Genomic DNA, 19,696 nt, shown 5'->3' on the forward strand with positions numbered 1-19,696 from the left:
ATTTTGTCTGGGTGTGTTGGTTCATGCCTGTAATCTCAGCACTTTGGGAGGCTGAGGTGGGAAAATCACTTGAGGCCAGGAGTTTGAGACCAACCTGGGCAACATAGCAAGACTCCTAACTCTACAAACAAGAAAAAATTTAGCCAGGTATGGTGGTGGGTGCCTGTAGTCCCAGCTACTCTGGAGGCTGAGGTAAGAGGATCACTTGAGTCCATGAGGTTAAGACTGCAGTGTACTCCAGTTGGGACAACAGAGCAAGATCATGTCTCAAAAAAATAAAAAATAAAACAATAATACTTTTTTTTAGAGATAGGGTCTCGCTATGTTGTCCAAACTGTCCTTGAACTCCTGGGCTCAAGGCATCCTCCCATCTTAGCCTCCTGAGTACCTCTAATTGATGAGTGGTTTTTAATTGAAATCTGGAATTTTCATTTTGTAAGACTAGTTTTTATTTAAACCTTCTGTTTTGACTGGCTTTTTCTGACATTCTTCTAACAAAGTTGGGGGTAGGCACTACCTTGTTACTATAGATGGAAGTGGAAGTTTTCCTTCTTTGCCTTTGTTGCTACTCCAGGGGCAGGGAGCTTCTTGCTACCACTTGGTATATTTGAGAGTTTTGGTTCCTCACACAGTCTCCACTGACACCACTGGAGGAATGGGGTGGGGCACTCATTAACTACCACGGATGAAAGTCCAGCTCCCAACTTGGCCTTCTCTGACACTACCTTGGTAGGGGTGTATGGAAACATTGTTACCACCTCCTTAGGAAGTCTAGGTTCTTCTCTTGGCCTTTGCTAGCACTGGTGGGGATGGGGCCATAATTTTCTCTGTAGTGTTTGGCTGGAGTAGAGCTGTTACTGTCAGTTTTTTGCCTTGTTAGGCCGCCCTTTCCAGGTTCTTTGGCTAGGGAGAGCAGACTTCTGCTGTTTTTTGTTATTGTTGTTCTTTACCTGTTGGCATTTCTGTGTTGCTGGAATCTTCAGCTCCAAGTCTGGGATATATGAAACAAACAAACAAAAAAAACCAGGGAACTTACCAACATTCTGTTCCTCAGGTCCTGAGGTGACTAGCTAGTATGCCTTCTTCTCTCCCCCTTTTAAAGTCTTCTATTAAAATATATATATATACACACACACACACACACACACACACATGAATATAAAACATGTCTGGGGTTTTTAGTGTTACTTAGCTAGAAGAATTGCGAAAAGTACATCTCCACTTTCCCAGAAGCTAGCTTTTGTTTGAAATATTGTACTTAAACATTTCATCCATCAACATTTACATGTATAGATTGCAGCACTTTAGGAAGAATGTGCCACAATGGCATATAAATACATCTTTTAGTTTGCCATTACTGAGGAAAGTAACTTAGTATATAACATGACTAGCACTTTTCACCAGTTTAAAGAAAGTGCTAAAATAGATTTTATTGTTCTTAGAAAGTTTATAAAGAGGGGAATTTAAGTAGGTTCCTTCTGCATGAACTACATGGTACTTAGTTGTGAATATGTTGACTTTATTATATAAAATGGCACGTAATGGGCTCTGTTATTTTCCTGAAAGTGTGTAGTAACCAAGAAATTTGTATTATTGAAAGTGCTCGGTGTAAGTCATTCTTTAACAAAGCATTTTACTCAGTTTTAAAATCATGAGCTTTTTTCTGTAAAGAAATTCATCATTTGGTTTGATTGTTACTCACGGGTATGCTTTGATTTGTCCATGTACATCTCCTGTGGTCATGTGTTTTATTTCCTAATTCTTAATTATAGAGCATACTTTCTGTGCTACTCTAGATTAATGAGGCAAAAGCAGCGTTTGAAGGCATGTGCTCATCCAGGTGAACTGGTTAAGCAACATGTAGTAAAGAGAAAGAAGACTGCCCTTCCTACAGATCTGGAAATAGGATTTCATTGTTGCTTATCATGATTTCCTCATTTAACAGATACACAGATGCGACCAGCAAATATGAATCTGTCATGAAAACAGAGCCAAACATTGCTGAGTATACAATTCGTTCAAAAGAAAGGATTTGCCACTGCTTTTCTAAGGTACGGTTGACTTGTTCCTAGAAATGTAAAAACTTAACATGTGGAATAACAACCATAAATCATTTTTTCACATTTACTTTTAGGATGAGAAGCCCGTTGAAGCTATTAGAATATGTTCTGAAGTTTTACAGGTAGAACCTGACAATGTGAATGCTCTGAAAGACCGAGCAGAGGCCTATTTAATAGAAGAAATGTACGATGAAGGTAAATCTTTAAGGAATTTGATTTGCAGTTTCTAAAAGTTGATTATATGAAATTATCACATTAAGCTTCCTTGACAATTTTAGAAAAATGGCAAAAAAGTTGCAAATTATTTTGCCTTCGTGGAACTTGGAAAGTATACTGTGTGAGGAAAGAGTTCTGCTATTGAAACAAGTTCGGTAGAATGTAAAAATAAAAATTTTAGCTTTTATTCTAGACAACTTAGAAAAGACAACAAAATAGAAAATTTAAATTATAAACCTCATATCGTCCAGAGGTAGTCACTGTTCATTTTGGATTTATATCCTTCCAGATTTTTGTCTATGTACATATATTACTATATATTTCATGCATATATACACATTTTGTGCATAGACATGGTATGTATAATACATATATACAGAAAGCATACATATATGTCATATATGCCTAATATAAAATGATTCTCTATGGCCCCCAGGCTGTTTGGTTACATTAGGATAGTTGCTACCCTGCTCTGTTCAAGTCGAAGTAGCAAGAGAGATTCCTGCTAGATGTAAGGACCTTTCATAAAGGCATTGCCCTGTTTCTGGAAGATAACTTAAGGCATATATAGTAACATACATTTTTTTGAAAAAATAGAATCCCTTTATGTGTATTGTTTTGTAGCTTTTTTCATGTGCCACTATATTATGAACATTTAAATGAAATGGTTTTTTAAAAAAGAAATGAGCCTTATAAACCCTTATTGCAAAGTTTTTGTTCCAAATCAGGTAGAACATTTTAAATAAAAAGCAATAAAAAGTGACTTTCTGTTACAGTTAAATGGTTTGAATGGTGAAACTTGGTTTGTGGCACTGTTTTTAAAGGCAGACTGGTCAAGTACCTTTTTCCTGCTTTCCCCTATTTGAAAAGAATCTTGCTCCTAAGCAATTTTCCAGGGTGTGATGACAACTCTGGTTACTATTATTTGTGGAACATTTTGTGGGGCAAGGTCTGAATGAGGCTTGAAATATATGCACTCAAAATGATAAGTTTTAATATTCATAAGAATGCTTCAATAAGGCATATAGTCCACATAGAAGATTCCTTTTTAGCATACTTGTTCTCTTCACTTTTGATCTACTGTGTTCACTCCGTGAGATGGCTTTACTATAGGATTTGCATTCCAGTTAGTTTTTGGAATTCTTCATCAAAGGTACTTTTGTCATCTATGTGTAAACCCTCAGCTCCAACTGTGAAGATAGAGAAGCTGCGGAAGAATATAAAAAGTTTAGCTGTTAAAAAAAGGTTAACTCTTACAGGCTACTAAATATAATTTGAAAGATACTTTTGTAACTTGAATATTAAACCGACTTGATTTTTAGGGAAACTTGATGACTTAATTCTTGAAGAAAAAGGTGCTAATGCTAATTTAATGTAATTGATCTGTCTTTGAAGTATGTTTTTTCCTTAAAAAATTTTCTCCAAATAAGAGTTTATTCTTTGTCTTTTCAGGAGCAGGGTTTGATTATACATGGGGGGAATCTTTCTTAATTATGGTTTTAGAAGAGTAAAATGGTTGAGTCACAAGTATAGAAATTAAGTAATCCCACTCAGAGAAAGGAGGGAAGAAAGAAAGAGAGAGTGAGAACAGGCTACCAGGTTTCTAAATATGCTAAAGAAAGAAAGAAAGAAAGAAGAAAAACCTGTATAGCTGAAACTGACAGGTATTACTTGACTTGTTTGAATTCAAATCAAAAGGTTAGTAAATTATGTAAGTGAGTAATAATCTTACTAGGCTAAATAATAGTATGTCTTTAGCTGAAATACTGAGGTAAAATGTGAAGGTCTTCCGTATTCTTTTGTTTACTGGTTTTACCTTTTTAAAATCAATTTAAAATGATGGTATATAATGAATAAAGAATCAATAGGTCAAGGTTCGTGAATAATGGAACATGGAGATTTATTATTTGGGGCTTATAGAATTATTAGGAAACATCAGAATTTTACTGATTAGAAAACATACTCATTAGAAAGTAAGTAAAGTAAGACTGTTATTTGAGGATGCTTCTGAGATCATGAAAAATTAAGTGAAACTCTTCAGATCTCTACATGTCTTGTTTTTCATAGCTTTTGAGAGGAACCAACTGACACTGAGGAATGTAAAATTTTGGCAAAGTTCCTTTGAATGTAGGGATGACTCAGGTGTCCTTATTAGATAAGCAGTTATAGTTGCTAGAACTTAAGCCATGTGAGGGCAGGGACCTGTGTCTATTTTATTAACTGATACATTCCTGGTACTTGTGCTTGGTGCATAGCAGGCACTTGTATGTTAGCTGAATGAATGATTGCATTTATTTACAAAAAGCCATAGTGGAACATGAAATTTAGAATTAGTTGTGGCTTTTTGAGGCTGGCTGTATGCAGTTATTTTTTAATTTTAATTGTAAAATACACATAAAAGTTACCATTTTAACCATTTTCAAGTGCACAGTTCACTAGAGTTAAATATACTCACATTGCTGTGAAGAAGATCTTCATTAAATGACATTAAATAACAGCTTCCCCTTTCCCTTCACCCTAGCCCTTGGTAACCACCATTCTTCTTTCTGTCTCTGTGAATTTGACTACTCTAGATTCCATATAATTGGAATCATACAGTATTTGTCTTTTTGTTACTGGCTTATTTCATTTAGCATAATGTCCTCAAGGTTCACCCATGTTGTAGCATGTCAAAATTTCCTTTTCTTTTAAGGCTGAGTGATGTTCCATTGTATGTATATACCACTTTTGTTTATTCATTCATCTGTCGACGGACGTTATACCTCTTGGCTATTGTGAATGGTGTTGCTGTAGACATTGGTGTGCATATATCTCTTCAAGACTCAGCTTTCCATTCTTTTGGATATATACCTAGAAGTGGGACTGCAGAATCTTATGGTAGTTCTATTTTTAATTTTTTGAGGAGTCTCCATAGTATTTTCTACTCCATTTTACGATTCTACCAATAGTGCACAAGGGTTCCAGTTCCTCCACCTCCCTGTCAGTACTTTTTATTTTGTTTTGTTTTGTTTTTTTAAATAGTAGCCATCTTAATAGCCATGAAGTGAAATCTCATTTTGGTTTTTATTTGTATTTCCATAGTGATTAGTGATGTTGAGTCATTTGTATATCTTTTTTGGAGTGGGCCATTTATTTTTGCTATATGGTTTCAGTCAAGTCACTTAACCTGTTATATTTTGCTTTCTTTATCTGTAAAATAGGAATAAGAATAGTACACAAATATCATAGAATTGTTGTGACTATGAAATAAGATGATGCTCAGAACATTGTTCAGCATAGTGCTCCTAGGAAACTTCTAAATAAGTGATTTCTACTATACTCATTTTCAGGATAGTTGTTTGGAACTTGGATTGATTTTTCTGTACAAACAACATATATGGGGTAGCTAGCTTCCTTGTCTAACATGTGACTACTGTGTGCACTGTCTTTGACACAGCTGTTATTTTAGTATTACTAGTAATGTCCAGAATTGTGAGAACAAGAGCCAAGTAGAGTACTTTTTCTGGATGAAGGGCTGGGTAAAATTGTGAAAGAGGTAAAGTTTATCTTTGACATCCTGTGATACTGTTCTGTTTGCAGATTCCATGCCCTCTTGCTTATCCTAGGACTCTACCTAGTGACGCTACCTAGACCTGTCTTGTCCTGCAGAAGTATTCTGTGTTGAAAATTAACACCACCTCCTTGCATTGGCAATCATATGCCTCCAACACAGCTGTGTTTTACTAAGAGTGGTCAAATTTAAGATGTTTGTATAAAACATTGATAGGTTTCTATTCCTTATGACATAAACATTTTTAACCCAAAGGAGTCTGAGTATTTTGAATTACAGGCAAGTGCTTGTGCCACCACATGTGTCGGGCAGCCTGGGGGAAGGTTCTGGGGCTACAGGGCTCCTCCCTAGGCATAAAGAAGATCATTCCCTCTGAGCAGATCGGATTTCTCACAACTGCTGATTTTTTTCAAGGTTGTTGGCCAGGGGTCCCTGGCTTCTATTTATGGGTAGGAGAAGAGAAAGAGATTGGTTTTTTGTTGGAAGATGCTTGTTATATTTAGGATCATATCAAAATTTGGCTTTATACATTGGAGGCTACTTATATATTGATATTTTATATACCAATCATGATAACCATGAACACATGTAATCAGAATCTATAAAGTGGATATTTCTGAAACTTACAAATCTTGAAATATGTGTATCTACCTTAGCTTCAACTAATGAGTTGGAAGCCTGTGGTTAGAATAGAAAAATGGCTAGTCCTTTGCAAAGACAATTAGTGGGCTGTGGCGTGTGAATTGATGAAGTCCTTTGGCTGTATAGCTCATGAACTATAAAATCATGCCTGCAGCTGTTATTCACACACAGGCCTCTAAGCCACAGCTGTAGACTTCTCATTTCTTTTGAAAAGTGCATGGTTACAAGGAAGACTACACAGCTACCTACTGGGTGGGGTTAGTACATTTGCCTGGCAGAGCAGTTGGCAGAACATTGTGCCCCCGTGGTGCCACCTCTGTGAATCCATGAGCTTCATATGTAGGTGAGGAAATAGGAAACAGTCATAATAGTTAAGCAGTATTATTCAGCAGAAAAAGATATGTCATGAGGCTAATTTCCAAATTTTGAAAAGCTCAAAGTTTTGGAAGTAAAAAAGTACAAAGGAAAAAAGACTGGGAAGGATGCTGCAGGTGCACAGCTGGTACAGAAACCCAGAAGGCAGGATGGGGAAGGGTCCTTTGCCTTTCCCAACAGTGACATACACATTTGTCTAGGACAGAGGGGAGGTTTGGATAGAGGAAGTTGGTCACAGATATGTTTTTGTTTTGGCTTTTTATTAATATTTGTTACTTAACAAGATTGTGATATGACTAACAAGTATGACCTCAAGAAATGAAAAGCTTTTTTAGAAGAGAAAGAAGGCCAGGGCGGTGGCTCACATCTGTAATTCTAGCATTTTGGTAGCTCAAGGTGAGGCAGGAGAATCACTTGAAGCCAGGAGTTTGAGACCAGGATGGACAACGTAGCGAGACACCATCTCTACAAAAAAATAAAAGAACTTAGCTCGGCATGGTGGCACATGCCTACGTCCCAGCTTCTTGGGAGGCTGAGCTAGGAGGATCGCTTGAGCCTAGGAGTGAGAAGCTGCATTGGGCTACGATGGTGCCACTGCACTCCAGCGCAGGTGACAGAGCAAGACCCTCTCTCTAAAAAGAAAAAAATAAGAAAAAGTCAACAAAACAGATGTATAGAGCACATTAGTGTACCAGATTCGGTTGGAGTGCATGCCAAATTATGTCCCCTGTGTGTAGAATTAAACATAGTATGCCTCTTCATTGTCTAAATCAGCCTAAAATGTATGGTGGGCTTGCCCTCAGATTCCAGTGTTAGAACACAGTCTAATGTAATTACATCAATGGGAGTATTTGACTTTAAATTGTTCAGCCCTCTTTACTATCAGAAATAGCTCTTGGCTCTTACCTCTGTGCTCATAATGAGGTTGTATCATAAGGTTTTTGGTTATAAGAACTTTCCCCTTTGTTGTCTTAAGGTTGAATATGTTTAAAACTTTTTATTTTCATTGTCTGTATTATGACAGTCTCACAGCAGGTAAACATTCCCCACAACATTTTATTATAAGAAATTTCAAATACAGAGAAAAGTTGAAAGAATTTTATAGTGAACACCCATGTCTTCACTGTGTAGATACTAAAGTTAACATTTTACTATGCTTTATCACATTTATCTGTCCCTCTGTCCCTCCATTTATCCATCAGTTCATCTTTTTTTAATGCATTTCAAAAAAAAATTGTTTGATTCACTTTTCTCCAAATACTTGAATTTGTATATCATTGATTGGAATTTGTTTTCTGTTCTTCTTTCTCTCTTTTTTGGGGGATAATTTTAGATACAGTGAAATGTGCAAAATCTTAGGGGATACCATTCTTGAGTTCTGATACCCGGGCAACTTGTTGAAGAAAAAAAATTATTCGTGACACTTGTTAAAAGACAGTGTGGCAGACTTTATTCAGGGAGGCCCATGGCAACAGGTAGGGGGGCCACTGCAATGGAGCTTGCAGTGGAGGAGAGAAATTGGGCTTCACTCCAATTCCAACAAGGACAAGTGGGGATTTACAGCCAAGGAGCAGGGTAGGGGGTCAGTGGATGGAAAATTACTAGGAGGAAACATCAGAGGGAAAGGGAATTCTTGCTAGACCAACTGAACAACTTCTCACTGAAGGCAGGCCAGAGTGGTAAGATAAGGAGTGTGGGGGATGAGGAATGTGCTCAGATATTGGGGGTTGGAGGACGGTCCCTAAAGTGACTTAGTAGGATTCTTAAACTGACTTAGCGGGCTTCTTGCTCAAACTGGATTCTACAAAGACACAGGGAAGCCTGAAGTTGGGATCTAGTTGGAAGGAGGACTTGGAGCCTGACTGAAGGTTTGGTCAAAGGGGAGAATCTTTTGTCAAACCCAAACCCTATCAAGATATAGAATGTTACATTACCCTCTGGCACCTTACCTGTCAGTCCCCATCCCACCCCCACAGGCAACCATTGTTCTGATTTTCTCATAGATCACTTTTGCTAAATCTAGATCTTAATATAAAAAGAACCATAGAGTGTGTACTCTTTTGTATAAGGCTTCTTTTCATTCAGCTTGTTTTTGAGATTTATTCATATTGTTACATGCTTTGGTAGTTTATTCTTTTTTATTACCAAAGAGGAGAAGTTGGTAAGCTTTTTCTGTAAAGAGCCAAACGGTAAATAGAGGCTCTGCACGCCATGTGATCTCCATTGTAATAACCACTCAACTCTACTGTTGCAGTACACCGCCGGACAATATGCAAACCAATAGACATGGCTGTGTTCCAGTAAAAGTTTATTTTCAAAAACAGGTGGTGGGCTGGCAGCACTATTATCTCTTTTCTACTATAAAAGAGGAGGAAAGCATTCAGTATTTCACCATTAGTTCTATCCTTGTTGAAGAATATTCCATTTTATGAATATGTCACACATTGTTTACCCATTCTCATATAACTGGACACTTCAGCTGATTTTTGAGTTATGAAAAAAGCTGCAATGAACATTATTCTACAAGGCTTTTTTTAGACATGTTTTCATTTATCTTGTGTAAATATCTAGGAGCAGAATTGTTGAGTAATAGGATAAGGTGTTTGCTTACTTTTAAAAGAAACTGCCAGACCCTTTCTGAAGTAATTTACATTTTATCCTCCTACCAATAAAGTATGAGAGTTTCAGTTGCTCCAAATCCTTAAGAACATTTGGTATTGTCAGTCTTCTTAATTTTATACATTTTGGTGTGTGTTAGTATCTCACTGTGACTTTAATATGTGTTTCCTCGATGACTAAAGTTGTTGAATACTTTTTTCATGTGCTGTTTCTGTGTTCAAATATCTTAACTTTGTGTTCTTCAAATGCTTACCCATTTTGTTTTTTTGTGATTGAGTTGAAGTTATTTATGTATTTATATGTTTTCTCCTTTATTCTGTTAATGTGGTAAATTACACTGACATTTCTAAAGTTAAATCAACTTTGAATTATTGGGATAAATCTTTGAACTGGGGTTTAGATATTGCCTGATTTGATTTGCCAATATTTTAAGAAGTGTGCAGCTATGTTCATGAGGGATATTGCTCTATAACTTCTTTTTTGTAAAGTCTTTGTCAGATTTTAGTGTTGAGAGTATACTGGACTCAAACAATGGGTTAGAAATTGTTCCCTCCTCCTCTATTTTTTGAAAGATTGGTATTATTTCTTCTTGAAAATTTGAGAGAATTCACCAGTGAAACCATCTTGGTCTTGGAGTTTTTTAGTAGGGTGGGTTTTGATGAAAAATTCAGTTTCTTTGATTACTATAAGGCTATTAATAGTTTTTGTTTCATCTGTGTTAGTTTTTGTAAATTATGTCTTTTAAGGAATTTGTCCATTTCTTCTTCAATACTGAATTTCTTGGCGTGAAATTCATAGTATCTTAGTATTCCTTTAATGTTTGTAAGATCTGTGAAAGGAATATTTTATGATTCCTTTTTTCTTTCTAATATTGATGATACGTGTTTTCTTTTTTTCCCTTTTGATCATTAGAGTTTGGTCAATTTTGTGGGTTTTTTTTTATGGAACCAACTTATGGATTCCTTAATGGTTTCTATGTTTTTTCTTTATTATTTCATTGATTGCTGCTCTTTCCTTCCTTCCTTAGACTTACTTTGGGTTTGCTTTGTGCTTTGCTAGCTTCTTAGGGTTGAACTATTATTGATTTAAGGGCTTTTTTCTTGTTTCAAATACAAGCATATAAAGCTTCCCCTTTCAGAAGGTTTTGGTTTACTTTCATTATAATTTGAAGTATATTCTAGTTTCCCTTCTGACTTCTTTGATGCATGGATTATGTAAATGTGTTTTGTTTAATTTTCAAATATTTGGTGGTTTCCAGATACCTTATTACTGATTTCTAATTTAATTCCATTGTGACAAGAAAACAAACATACTATATGTGATTTCCTTCTTTTTAAATGCATTTAGACTTTTTTTGTGGTCCATGATGATATCTGTTTTGCTGAATGTTCTATGTATACTTGAAAATAAGATGTATTCTAGGCCGGGCGCAGTGGCTCACGCCTGTAATCCTAGCTCTCTGGGAGGCCGAGGCAGGCGGATTGTTTGAGCTCAGGAGTTCGAGACCAGCCTGAGCAAGAGCGAGACCCCTTCTCTACTAAAAATAGAAAGAAATTAATCGGACAACTAAAAATATATAGAAAAAATTAGCCGGGCATGGTGGCGCATGCCTGTAGTCCCAGCTACTCGGGAGGCTGGGGCAGTAGGATCACTTGAGCCCAGGAGTTTGAGGTTGCTGTGAGCTAGGCTGACGCCATGGCACTCACTCTAGCCAGGGCAACAGAGTGAGACTCTGTCTCAAAAAAAAAAAAAAAGAAAAAAGAAAATAAGATGTATTCTGCAGTTGTTGGTTGTAATAGTCTGTTAGTTTTTCCATAAGTTACTGAGGGGGAGAGTTGTTAAGGTCTTTGATTACCAGTTGTGGAGATTGTGAATTTTCCTGTCTAATATTGTCAATATTTCCTTTGTGCGTTTTGAAGCCATGCTATTAGCAGCCTACACATTTATAACTGTTAAGTTCTCCTGATGTGTTTGCACTTTATCCTTATGCAGTATTCCTGTTTATCATTGGCAATACTGTTGAAGTTTTATTTATTTGATATTAATAAAGCTTCTGCTTTGATCTTATTGCTTGCATGGTATATCTTTTTCATCCATTTACTTTCAATGTCTTTGTGCCTTTATATGTAAAGTGTGTCTCTTGTAGACATCATATAGTTGGAACTTTTTTGTTTTAAATTAATTTTGATAATTATCTCTCTTTTGTTTGGAATGTTTAGTTCATCAGTATTAATGTAATTGTTGATAGGGTTATATTTAGGTCTATCATTTTACGATTGTTTTCTTTTTGTCCCTTTTGTTCATGATTCTTTGACCTTCCCTTCTTGCCATCATTTGATTATCTGAATATTTCTAGTATCCTATCTGAATTTCTCTGTTTGCTTTTTGCTTTATTTTTTTGCATTAGTGTTTCAGTGGTTGCTCTAGAGGTTACAATATACATCCTTTACTTTTCCCATCTAGTTGGAGTTAATACTGTACCACTTCATGTAAGATGTAGAAACTTTGCAACTATATAGTTCTGTATATTCCTTTCTATATAGTTGTCATGTATATCTGCACATGCTATGAATACCTGATACGTTACACTTTTCACTTTAAACATTCATAATGTGTTTTTAAAAAATTAACAAGGAAAAGACTTCTATTTATCTAATCATTATTTATCATTCCTGATGCTCTTCATTCCTTCCTTAAGATCTGAGGAGTCATTAGGTTTTCTTTCCTTTCAGCCTGAGGAACTTGTTTAGAATTCAGTATACGCTTACTATTGACAAAGTCTCTTAGTTTTCTTTTATCTGAAATGTCTTAAATGGTATTTTTGCTGGATATAGAATTTTGGTTCAACAGTGTTTTTCTTTCAGCATTTAAATGATGTTCCATTTTTTTGATGTCCGTTGTTTCTGATACAAAGCCAAGGAATCATTCAAATTTTCCTTCCCCTGTTTATAATGTGGTGTTATAAAAATTTTGGAGGCGGCAGTTTTCAGTACATGTGGTGCTTGTTTTTCCATTCTTATGATACTGCACTTAGTAGAATGGGCTCCAGCTCTATCCAGGATAATACAAGAGGTGCTGTACCATTGTTTTTTGTGGCTGAGTAGAACTCCATGGTATACATATGTATATTTTTTTGAGACAGAGTCTCGCTTTGTCACCTGTGCTGGAGTGGGTGCTGTGGCGTCAGCCTAGCTCACAGCAACCTCAAACTGCTGAGCTCAAGCGATCCTCCCACCTCAGCCTCCCAGAGTGCTAGGATTACAGGCGTGAGCCACCGTGCCCAGCCTACAGGTTTTTTTTTTAAATGTTAAGAATTTTACATTATATTATATTAGTTGGTCATGCCACATATGGAAATCTCTTATCCCTCAGATACACTGTTTCTTTTTTTGAGACAGAGTCTCATTTTGTCACCTTGGCTAGAGTACAGTGGTGTGATCATAGCTCACTGCAACCTCAATCTCTTGGGTTCAGTCGATCCTCCTGCCTCAGCCTCCCTAGTAGCTGGGACTATAGGCACATGCCACCACTCCTGCCTAAGTTTTCTTTTTTCTTTCTTCCTCCTCCATCTTCTTCTTTTTTTTTTTTTTTTTTATAGAGACAGGGTCTCACTCTTGCTTAGGCTGGTCTTGAACTCCTGACCCCACGCGATCCTCCTGCGTTGGCCTCTGAGAGTGTTAGGATTATAGGCATGAGACACTGCGCCCAGCCCAGTTGTACAAATTTTAAGTGATGTCAGACCCAGAGTAGAAATTCAGGCTTTTGTTGAGGCTTTTGTGTCCCAGTGATATTAGAAATAATACTCTTTACATTTATTTTTAAAGACCTGTTTTAAAATAGAATTGTACTATTTTGTCAAATATTCCAAGTAATACAATTTGGCTAGCACCTCCCAATACCTTGGCACAGATAGCCAAAAAGATCCAGGTAAGAACTGCTGAGAAATAATATCTGCTTAAAAATGATCTGACACCAATACTCTGATATACTTAGTTAAATGTAAGAAACTTACATCTAATGAGACCATAAGCCTAAAATAAAATGATTGAATTTCTTTTTTTAAAGATCATGAAGCACTGATTTGGGGCTGGGTGGGGAAGGAGGAGGTTGGTGCTTGCTCAGGGAGAGCTCCTGAGGCCCTGGGAGCAGGATCCGGACCTCCCTTCCTCTCCCAGGTCCCAGCAGCCTCATGCCTGTTGCACGTGTTTATGCCGTGTTATCCTCAGACTAAAGCTGACTGCTCATATATTGCTAAGATGTCATGAGGATTATTAAGAATTTGGAAGCTTTGAGCTTTCTAGATAAGTTATATACAAATTTAAGTATTCTATCTGTCCTTGAATCTAAGGATATGCAGAACATTATTTTGCAAATGTTCAAACTCCAGATATTTGCTCTTTTGGTGTGTCATCTAGATCTGTTAAGTGACAGTGTTTGTAAAATAGTGTTTTGTCAGTGAGATGGCTGGCTCAGAGATGTGTTAAGCCATGCATGGCAGGCTTATTTATAAATTAGCATTTAAAACATGGTTTCTGGGTCAGTCGGGAGTAGCTTTTATCTATATTGTCAGATTTTTCTGTGGTGAATGGTAATTACTGTGATTTATTTAATATGTAAATACTAAAAATGTCAGGGATTACAATCAAGTTCTGTGCTAATATGCTACAATTTTGCTCATCACATATGCTTAATTCTTAATTCAACACAGCAGTTATTCACTTTGGGTATTGCTGTGTTAGGATCTTTCTCCAGGCTAAGAACATTTACTCACTGTGGCCACTAGATGTCGAAGATGCCTTTCTTCTGAAAAGACTGTGTGATCACTGGGTTGATAGAATAAATCATGGCCATTCTGAGCTAGAAAGGGACAGACTGTGTCACTCTTAGCCTCTTAAAAGTGTGACTCGATAGGTCTTCCAAAGAGTCAGAATCAACCAGTACAGTTTATTTAGCTTTTGAACAGTTAACCTGGAGAAGACTGTAAGTGTGGATGTTCTCTGAACCTGATTCACAGTTAATTCTAACATCAGCGCTGCAGGAAGAATGCTTCTTTCTCCTGAGGAAGGCTTCAGGGACAGGCTTAGTGTAGCCTCCAGGCCTGTTCTCCTTACGCTGCCAATAGCATCTTTCAGGGCGCCCGTGATGGCAGCCGGGCCTCCCTGGTTATAGGTCTTTTTTTGGCTCCATCTGTTTATGGCTTTCCTAGCAGCGCATCCTGAGGCATCTTCTCTTTTCCTTAGTTTCACCTGAATTTTCCTCTCATTAGAGAGAAACACAGTTTCTCCTTTTAGTTCAGCTTTAAAATCATCACTCTATCAGTTCTAGTAGGTTCACCTTGTCCTCTTTTTATTTCTGGGCTTTCTTCTGATAATAGGTCAACACCAAGTATTGTTTTTAAGGAAGTTATGTACATTCACTTGCTTGGATACTTTTGGGAACTTTTTCTAACCTTGGACTAAATCAGTTGGGCTTTTGGGGCCAGAGGGCTGCCTTCCACATTATCTCCTGCTGTCTCTATGTGTTCAATGTGTTAGGAATAAGTTCGTTCAAATATGCTTGCCTCTCTCCCCCTTTCTCTTGGACCATGTACCTCCAAACAGAAACTTTCCTTCACAAAAGTATTATAGAGAGAGCTCTGTTTCCTGTAACAGTCATGACTAAGCACTTGTGACTTACAAGTTTGATGATTTCTTATAAGGAGAAAAAACCTCTTTAAATGCAATAACTAATATTTGTTATTACGGTTGTCATTTATAAAACAGATTTTTTGTACATTCACTCCTTTAATTCTTTTTCCCCTCATTTATACTAAACATAAATTTTATCATGCTTATCATTTTTAGGTGTGCAGTTAAGTGACATTAGGTACATTCACAGTGTCGTGTGACCATTACCACTGGCTACTTTGAGAACTCCTTCATTACCCCAAACAGACGCTCATGTTATGATGCTGCCATTTTGCAAATAAGGAAACTTAGACTTATGGTAGATGAAGCAAGTAGCCCAAGGTCCACGTGTGAGTATGCAGATCTAAATCTGTTAATATAAAAAGATAATCTTATTACTTGGAGAAAAGATTATTATATCATGATGCCATTTCACATGTACACATGTTCCTAGGAAGTCTAGAAGGACCAAAATGTTAAAGATGATCATTTGCGAATAAGATCAGCATCTGTCAGTTTAATACCTGTATAGTATTCCAGTATGCATGTGTTCATTATTACTTTTATAATTGTCTTCTTTTCTCTATAAGAGTCATTTAGGGCCGGGCATGGCAGCTCACGTCTGTAATCCTAGTACTTTGGGAGGCTGAGGCAGGAGGATTATTTGAGATCAGGAGTTTGAGACAAGCCTGAGCAAAAGCGAGATCTCATCTGTACAAAAAAAAGAACCATTTAATTTTAAGTTATAAAAGCAATACATGTATGTGGTAAAATTTCAGAGTTTTAGGACAGAATAAAATAAATAGCAACAGTATCTGCCACCCTCCCAAAATCTTATTCCCCACTGTTAACTAATTTTTTTGTTTTGTTTTTTTTTTAGAGACAAGGTCTCACTATGTTTCCCAGGCTGCAGTGCAAGCTATTCATGGGCGTGATCATAGCACACTACAGCCTTGAACTCCTGGGCTCAAGCAATCTTTCTGCCTTAGCATCCCAAGTATCTGGGACTACAGGCATGTGCCACCGTGCCTGGCTTTAACCACTTTTAATAATTTCTGATGTTAGTTCTGGTGGTTACCACCATAATTCAAATTAAAATATGTCTTCCTCTAAGTCTTGATTTATGGAGTCTAGGCAGTGTCCCTTGTCTGCTGTAGAAAAGGAAAAATTGAGTAGACTTAACTAGTTTCTTCTGTTCTTTCTCACCTTCATTCTTGGTAGGGTATAGTATTCTTTGATATTTTGGTTATATTTATAGCTTTTTAAATATGATATACATAAATATTCGTAGTACTTAAATTATGTTCTCTAAGTATGATTGCAGATAGTTAGGAAATGAAAGCCATTTAGTAGACTAATACTGTATGAATATATAGCTGCAGGATCAAGTCATGTGTTTGAATCCTTAAAGGAGACACAGTCATGTCACCAAACTAGTCAAGGTATCAGACACATGGAGTTATGTGTTCATAGATGGCCACATTTTTAAAAAATTTAAATTTTTATTTTTTTTATTTAAAAATATTACAACGGCACAAATATTTTTGGTTACATGGATTGCTTTTGTGATGTTTGAGTCAGGGTTATAAGTGTGCCCATCACCCAGATAGTATTCATCGTACCCATTAGGCCTGTGGTCCCCAATCCCTGGTCTGTGGACCGGTACCAGTCCTCAGCCTATTAGGGACCGGGCTGCAGAGCTCTGGCCAGGCGAGCCGGCAAAGCTTCATCTGTATTTATAGCTGCTCCCTGTACCGCACATCACCGCCTGATCTCTGCCTAGTACCTCCCAGCCCCCATGGAAAATTGTCTTCCATGACACTGGTCCCTGGTGTCAAAAGGGTTGGGGACCACTGTGTTAGGTAGGTTTTCACCCATCCCTTCCTCCCCCCTCCTCAGATGGCCACATTTTTAATGCGCTTATCCTTTGCAGTAGGACTGTTTTGGTAAGCTGCCCTTCACCTCAAGCTAGAGTTGCTGTTTCTCTTTGCCAGAAGAATCCTGTCTTACTAAGAACATCTGAGATTTTTAATAGTACAGTTAGTGTAAATGAAATCCATTTTCTTTATGAAGATATTCCTCAGCTCTGTAGCTCTGGCCTCAGCCTAGGCCTGCGGCACACCTTTGTTCCAGGAGTCCTTTCGGGGTAGTTCTGTCTTCTTTTTTAGAAATTTAATGTCTTCATCTTTCTTGGATTCCTTTTGTATTTTGCTGAAAGTACATCCTTAGAAAGTGGTGTGAATACCACTGGTTCCAGAAGGGATTATTACAACTTCTCAAAAATTCTGAGGAAAAATGATTTTTAACCTAGACTTTTATGTACAGCAAACTGAATTAGGGTAAAGAATCAGTGTAATTATTTAGAAGTTTTCCTTTTTCAGTGTTCTGGAGACACTTAAAAGAACATCAGAATCACCTGCTATTTAAAAGTTTAGAAGAATATGTATGGAAAGCCTGCTGCCTTATTGGGAGGTGGCTGTTTGACAGCTTTCTCTGTGAAATGTTCTGTTTAGATTTCCTGTCTCTGTTGGGCTCAGATTGAGATGTTCTCTTGAGTTTTCAAATTTATTTGTAAAGAATTTAGCAAAGTCTCTCATTTTAATTTCTCAATATTTATGGGTCTCATTTATTTTTCATTTTGTGTATTTGAGCTTCTTTTTCTTGCTTAGGGTAGAGGTGTTTTATATATATATATATACACACACATATATATATATATATATTTATTTATTTATTCATTCATTCATTCATTCATTCATGCCAGCCAGCCAGCCAGCCAAGAAACAGCTTTTTGGCTTAGTTCTGTTCTTTTTCTGTTCCATCAATTTGTTTTGGACCTACAGTTCACCTTTCTAACTTTGAATCATATGATTAATTCATTTTTCTCCCATAGTTTATTGAACCACTGAGGCCCTGAATTGTCCTCTCAGCATTGTTGGAGCTGTGCCCTATCAGTTCTAAAAGGCAGTGTTTTCACTGTTTTTATTTTCTAGAGATTTTGCAATTTTTATATTTCTCCTTTGTCTTAAGAGTTGCTGGAGAATTTTAAAACTTCTAGGTAGAAGGTTCTTTTATTTTCTGATTTATTGTTGATTTCTAGTGTCTTTGTGATTGGAGAATGTTGGTTTTACTAGTTCTGTTTTTTTGACCTAATATGGCCAACTCCATGAGTCTTCCCTAGGGACTTGAAAAGTGAGCATACTCTCTCGTTTCTGGGATAGAGTTTGGCCTGTCAGTTAGCTCTGTCTTACATTTGGTTTTCCTTTTATTGCCTTTTTTGGGGTCCACTTGCTCTATTATGAACAGAGAGGCAGAATTCTCTGCTCCGCCAGTATGTATAAGTCTCTCCTAGTGTCTTTTATAATTTGTGCTTTATAAATGTTGCTGTTTTGATACTCATTATTTGATATTCATTATGTGTCTTCAGTGTGATTTCTACTCTTTCACATAAAGTCCCCCTTTTTTGCCATTTGTTTTTGACTTAAATTCTGATTTATCTGCTGTTAAGGTTGTAAACTAAATGTTATTTGTATTTGCCTGGTAAAACTTTGACCATAGTTTTATTTTCAGCTTTTTTGAATCACTTTGTTCCAAGTGTGTCTCTTTTACAGAGTTGGGTTTTGCTTTGTGATCCAATATGAAATTCTTTTAAATCGGTGAGTTAAACACATTTACACTTACTGATATGACAGATGTTTGGTCTACACTCAGTCATTCTACTTTGCTGACCTTTTTGCTATTTGGCCTGTATTATTTTGTGCACTATCCTGATATTTAGGAAGATTTGCATTTTTGTACTGGGTTATTTTTGTAGTTTTATTAACTTAGCCTTCTTTCTTTGGCAACATCCATTAGTTTCCTACCAGGAGGAACAATTTTGTGTGCTTCCTCCTTTTCCTTAAATTTGTTAAGGAAGTTCTGTCTAGGATTTGCCTTTGTAATATGACTCAACTTTAATAGTGGCTGATGTTTTCTGATTGCTTCAGCTGCAGTAAGGGGGGATGAATGAATGAACTTGCCCTCTCATTCTCTCCCCTTTCTTCTCCCATGTTCTGTTAGCCGTACCCCTTCTGCACTGTCGGGACACACATTCTGCTTCGTCACTGTAATTCCTGCTTTGTGTCAGTCCTGGCTCTACATCAGATAGAGTCAGTGTATGCAGGCCCTCCTTGCCCGCGGTTTCTCTGGCCATCTCTAGGTGAGTTCATCCTATAGTAGTTTCTTTTCCTCAAGGAGGTCCTGGGAGAATTTTCCCTGATTTCTTCTATGTTCAAAATAGTTTACCTTTTATACTTGCAGGATGGCTTGGTTGGATAATAAAGCTCTTCGCTCACACTTTTCCATATACCTTGTAGTTATTGCTCCTTTCTCTTCTGGGACTGACTGTTGCTGTGGAAAATCTGGGGCCAGGTTTCTTATTTTTGGCCTGGCCACCCAAAGAGCCTCTATCTTCAAGTCTGGTAATGATGCTGGGACGTGTTAGTGTTGACTATCCTCAGCCAGTCTGCCCTGGCACCTGCTGTGCCTTTTCAGTCTGTAGATTCATCTTTCACTTCAGGAATGTTTTC

General features: G+C 37.1%; 1 protein-coding gene across 2 annotated transcripts in view; it reads left to right on the forward strand.

Annotated features, from left to right (window-relative positions):
* The window catches only part of DNAJC3 (DnaJ (Hsp40) homolog, subfamily C, member 3), an 83,761-nt gene that overhangs the window by 56,535 nt on the left and 7,530 nt on the right, over nt 1–19,696 (forward strand). For both annotated transcript variants that reach the window (XM_012647358.1, XM_012647359.1), the window contains exons 8-9: nt 1,946–2,051; nt 2,135–2,255. In XM_012647358.1, the coding sequence (XP_012502812.1) occupies nt 1,946–2,051; nt 2,135–2,255 (227 nt within the window). The remainder of the gene's footprint in view (nt 1–1,945; nt 2,052–2,134; nt 2,256–19,696) is intronic.

This window comes from Propithecus coquereli, unplaced genomic scaffold (genome assembly GCF_000956105.1).
Source record: "Propithecus coquereli isolate 6110/MARCELLA unplaced genomic scaffold, Pcoq_1.0 Scaffold262, whole genome shotgun sequence".
Lineage (NCBI taxonomy): Eukaryota > Metazoa > Chordata > Mammalia > Primates > Indriidae > Propithecus > Propithecus coquereli.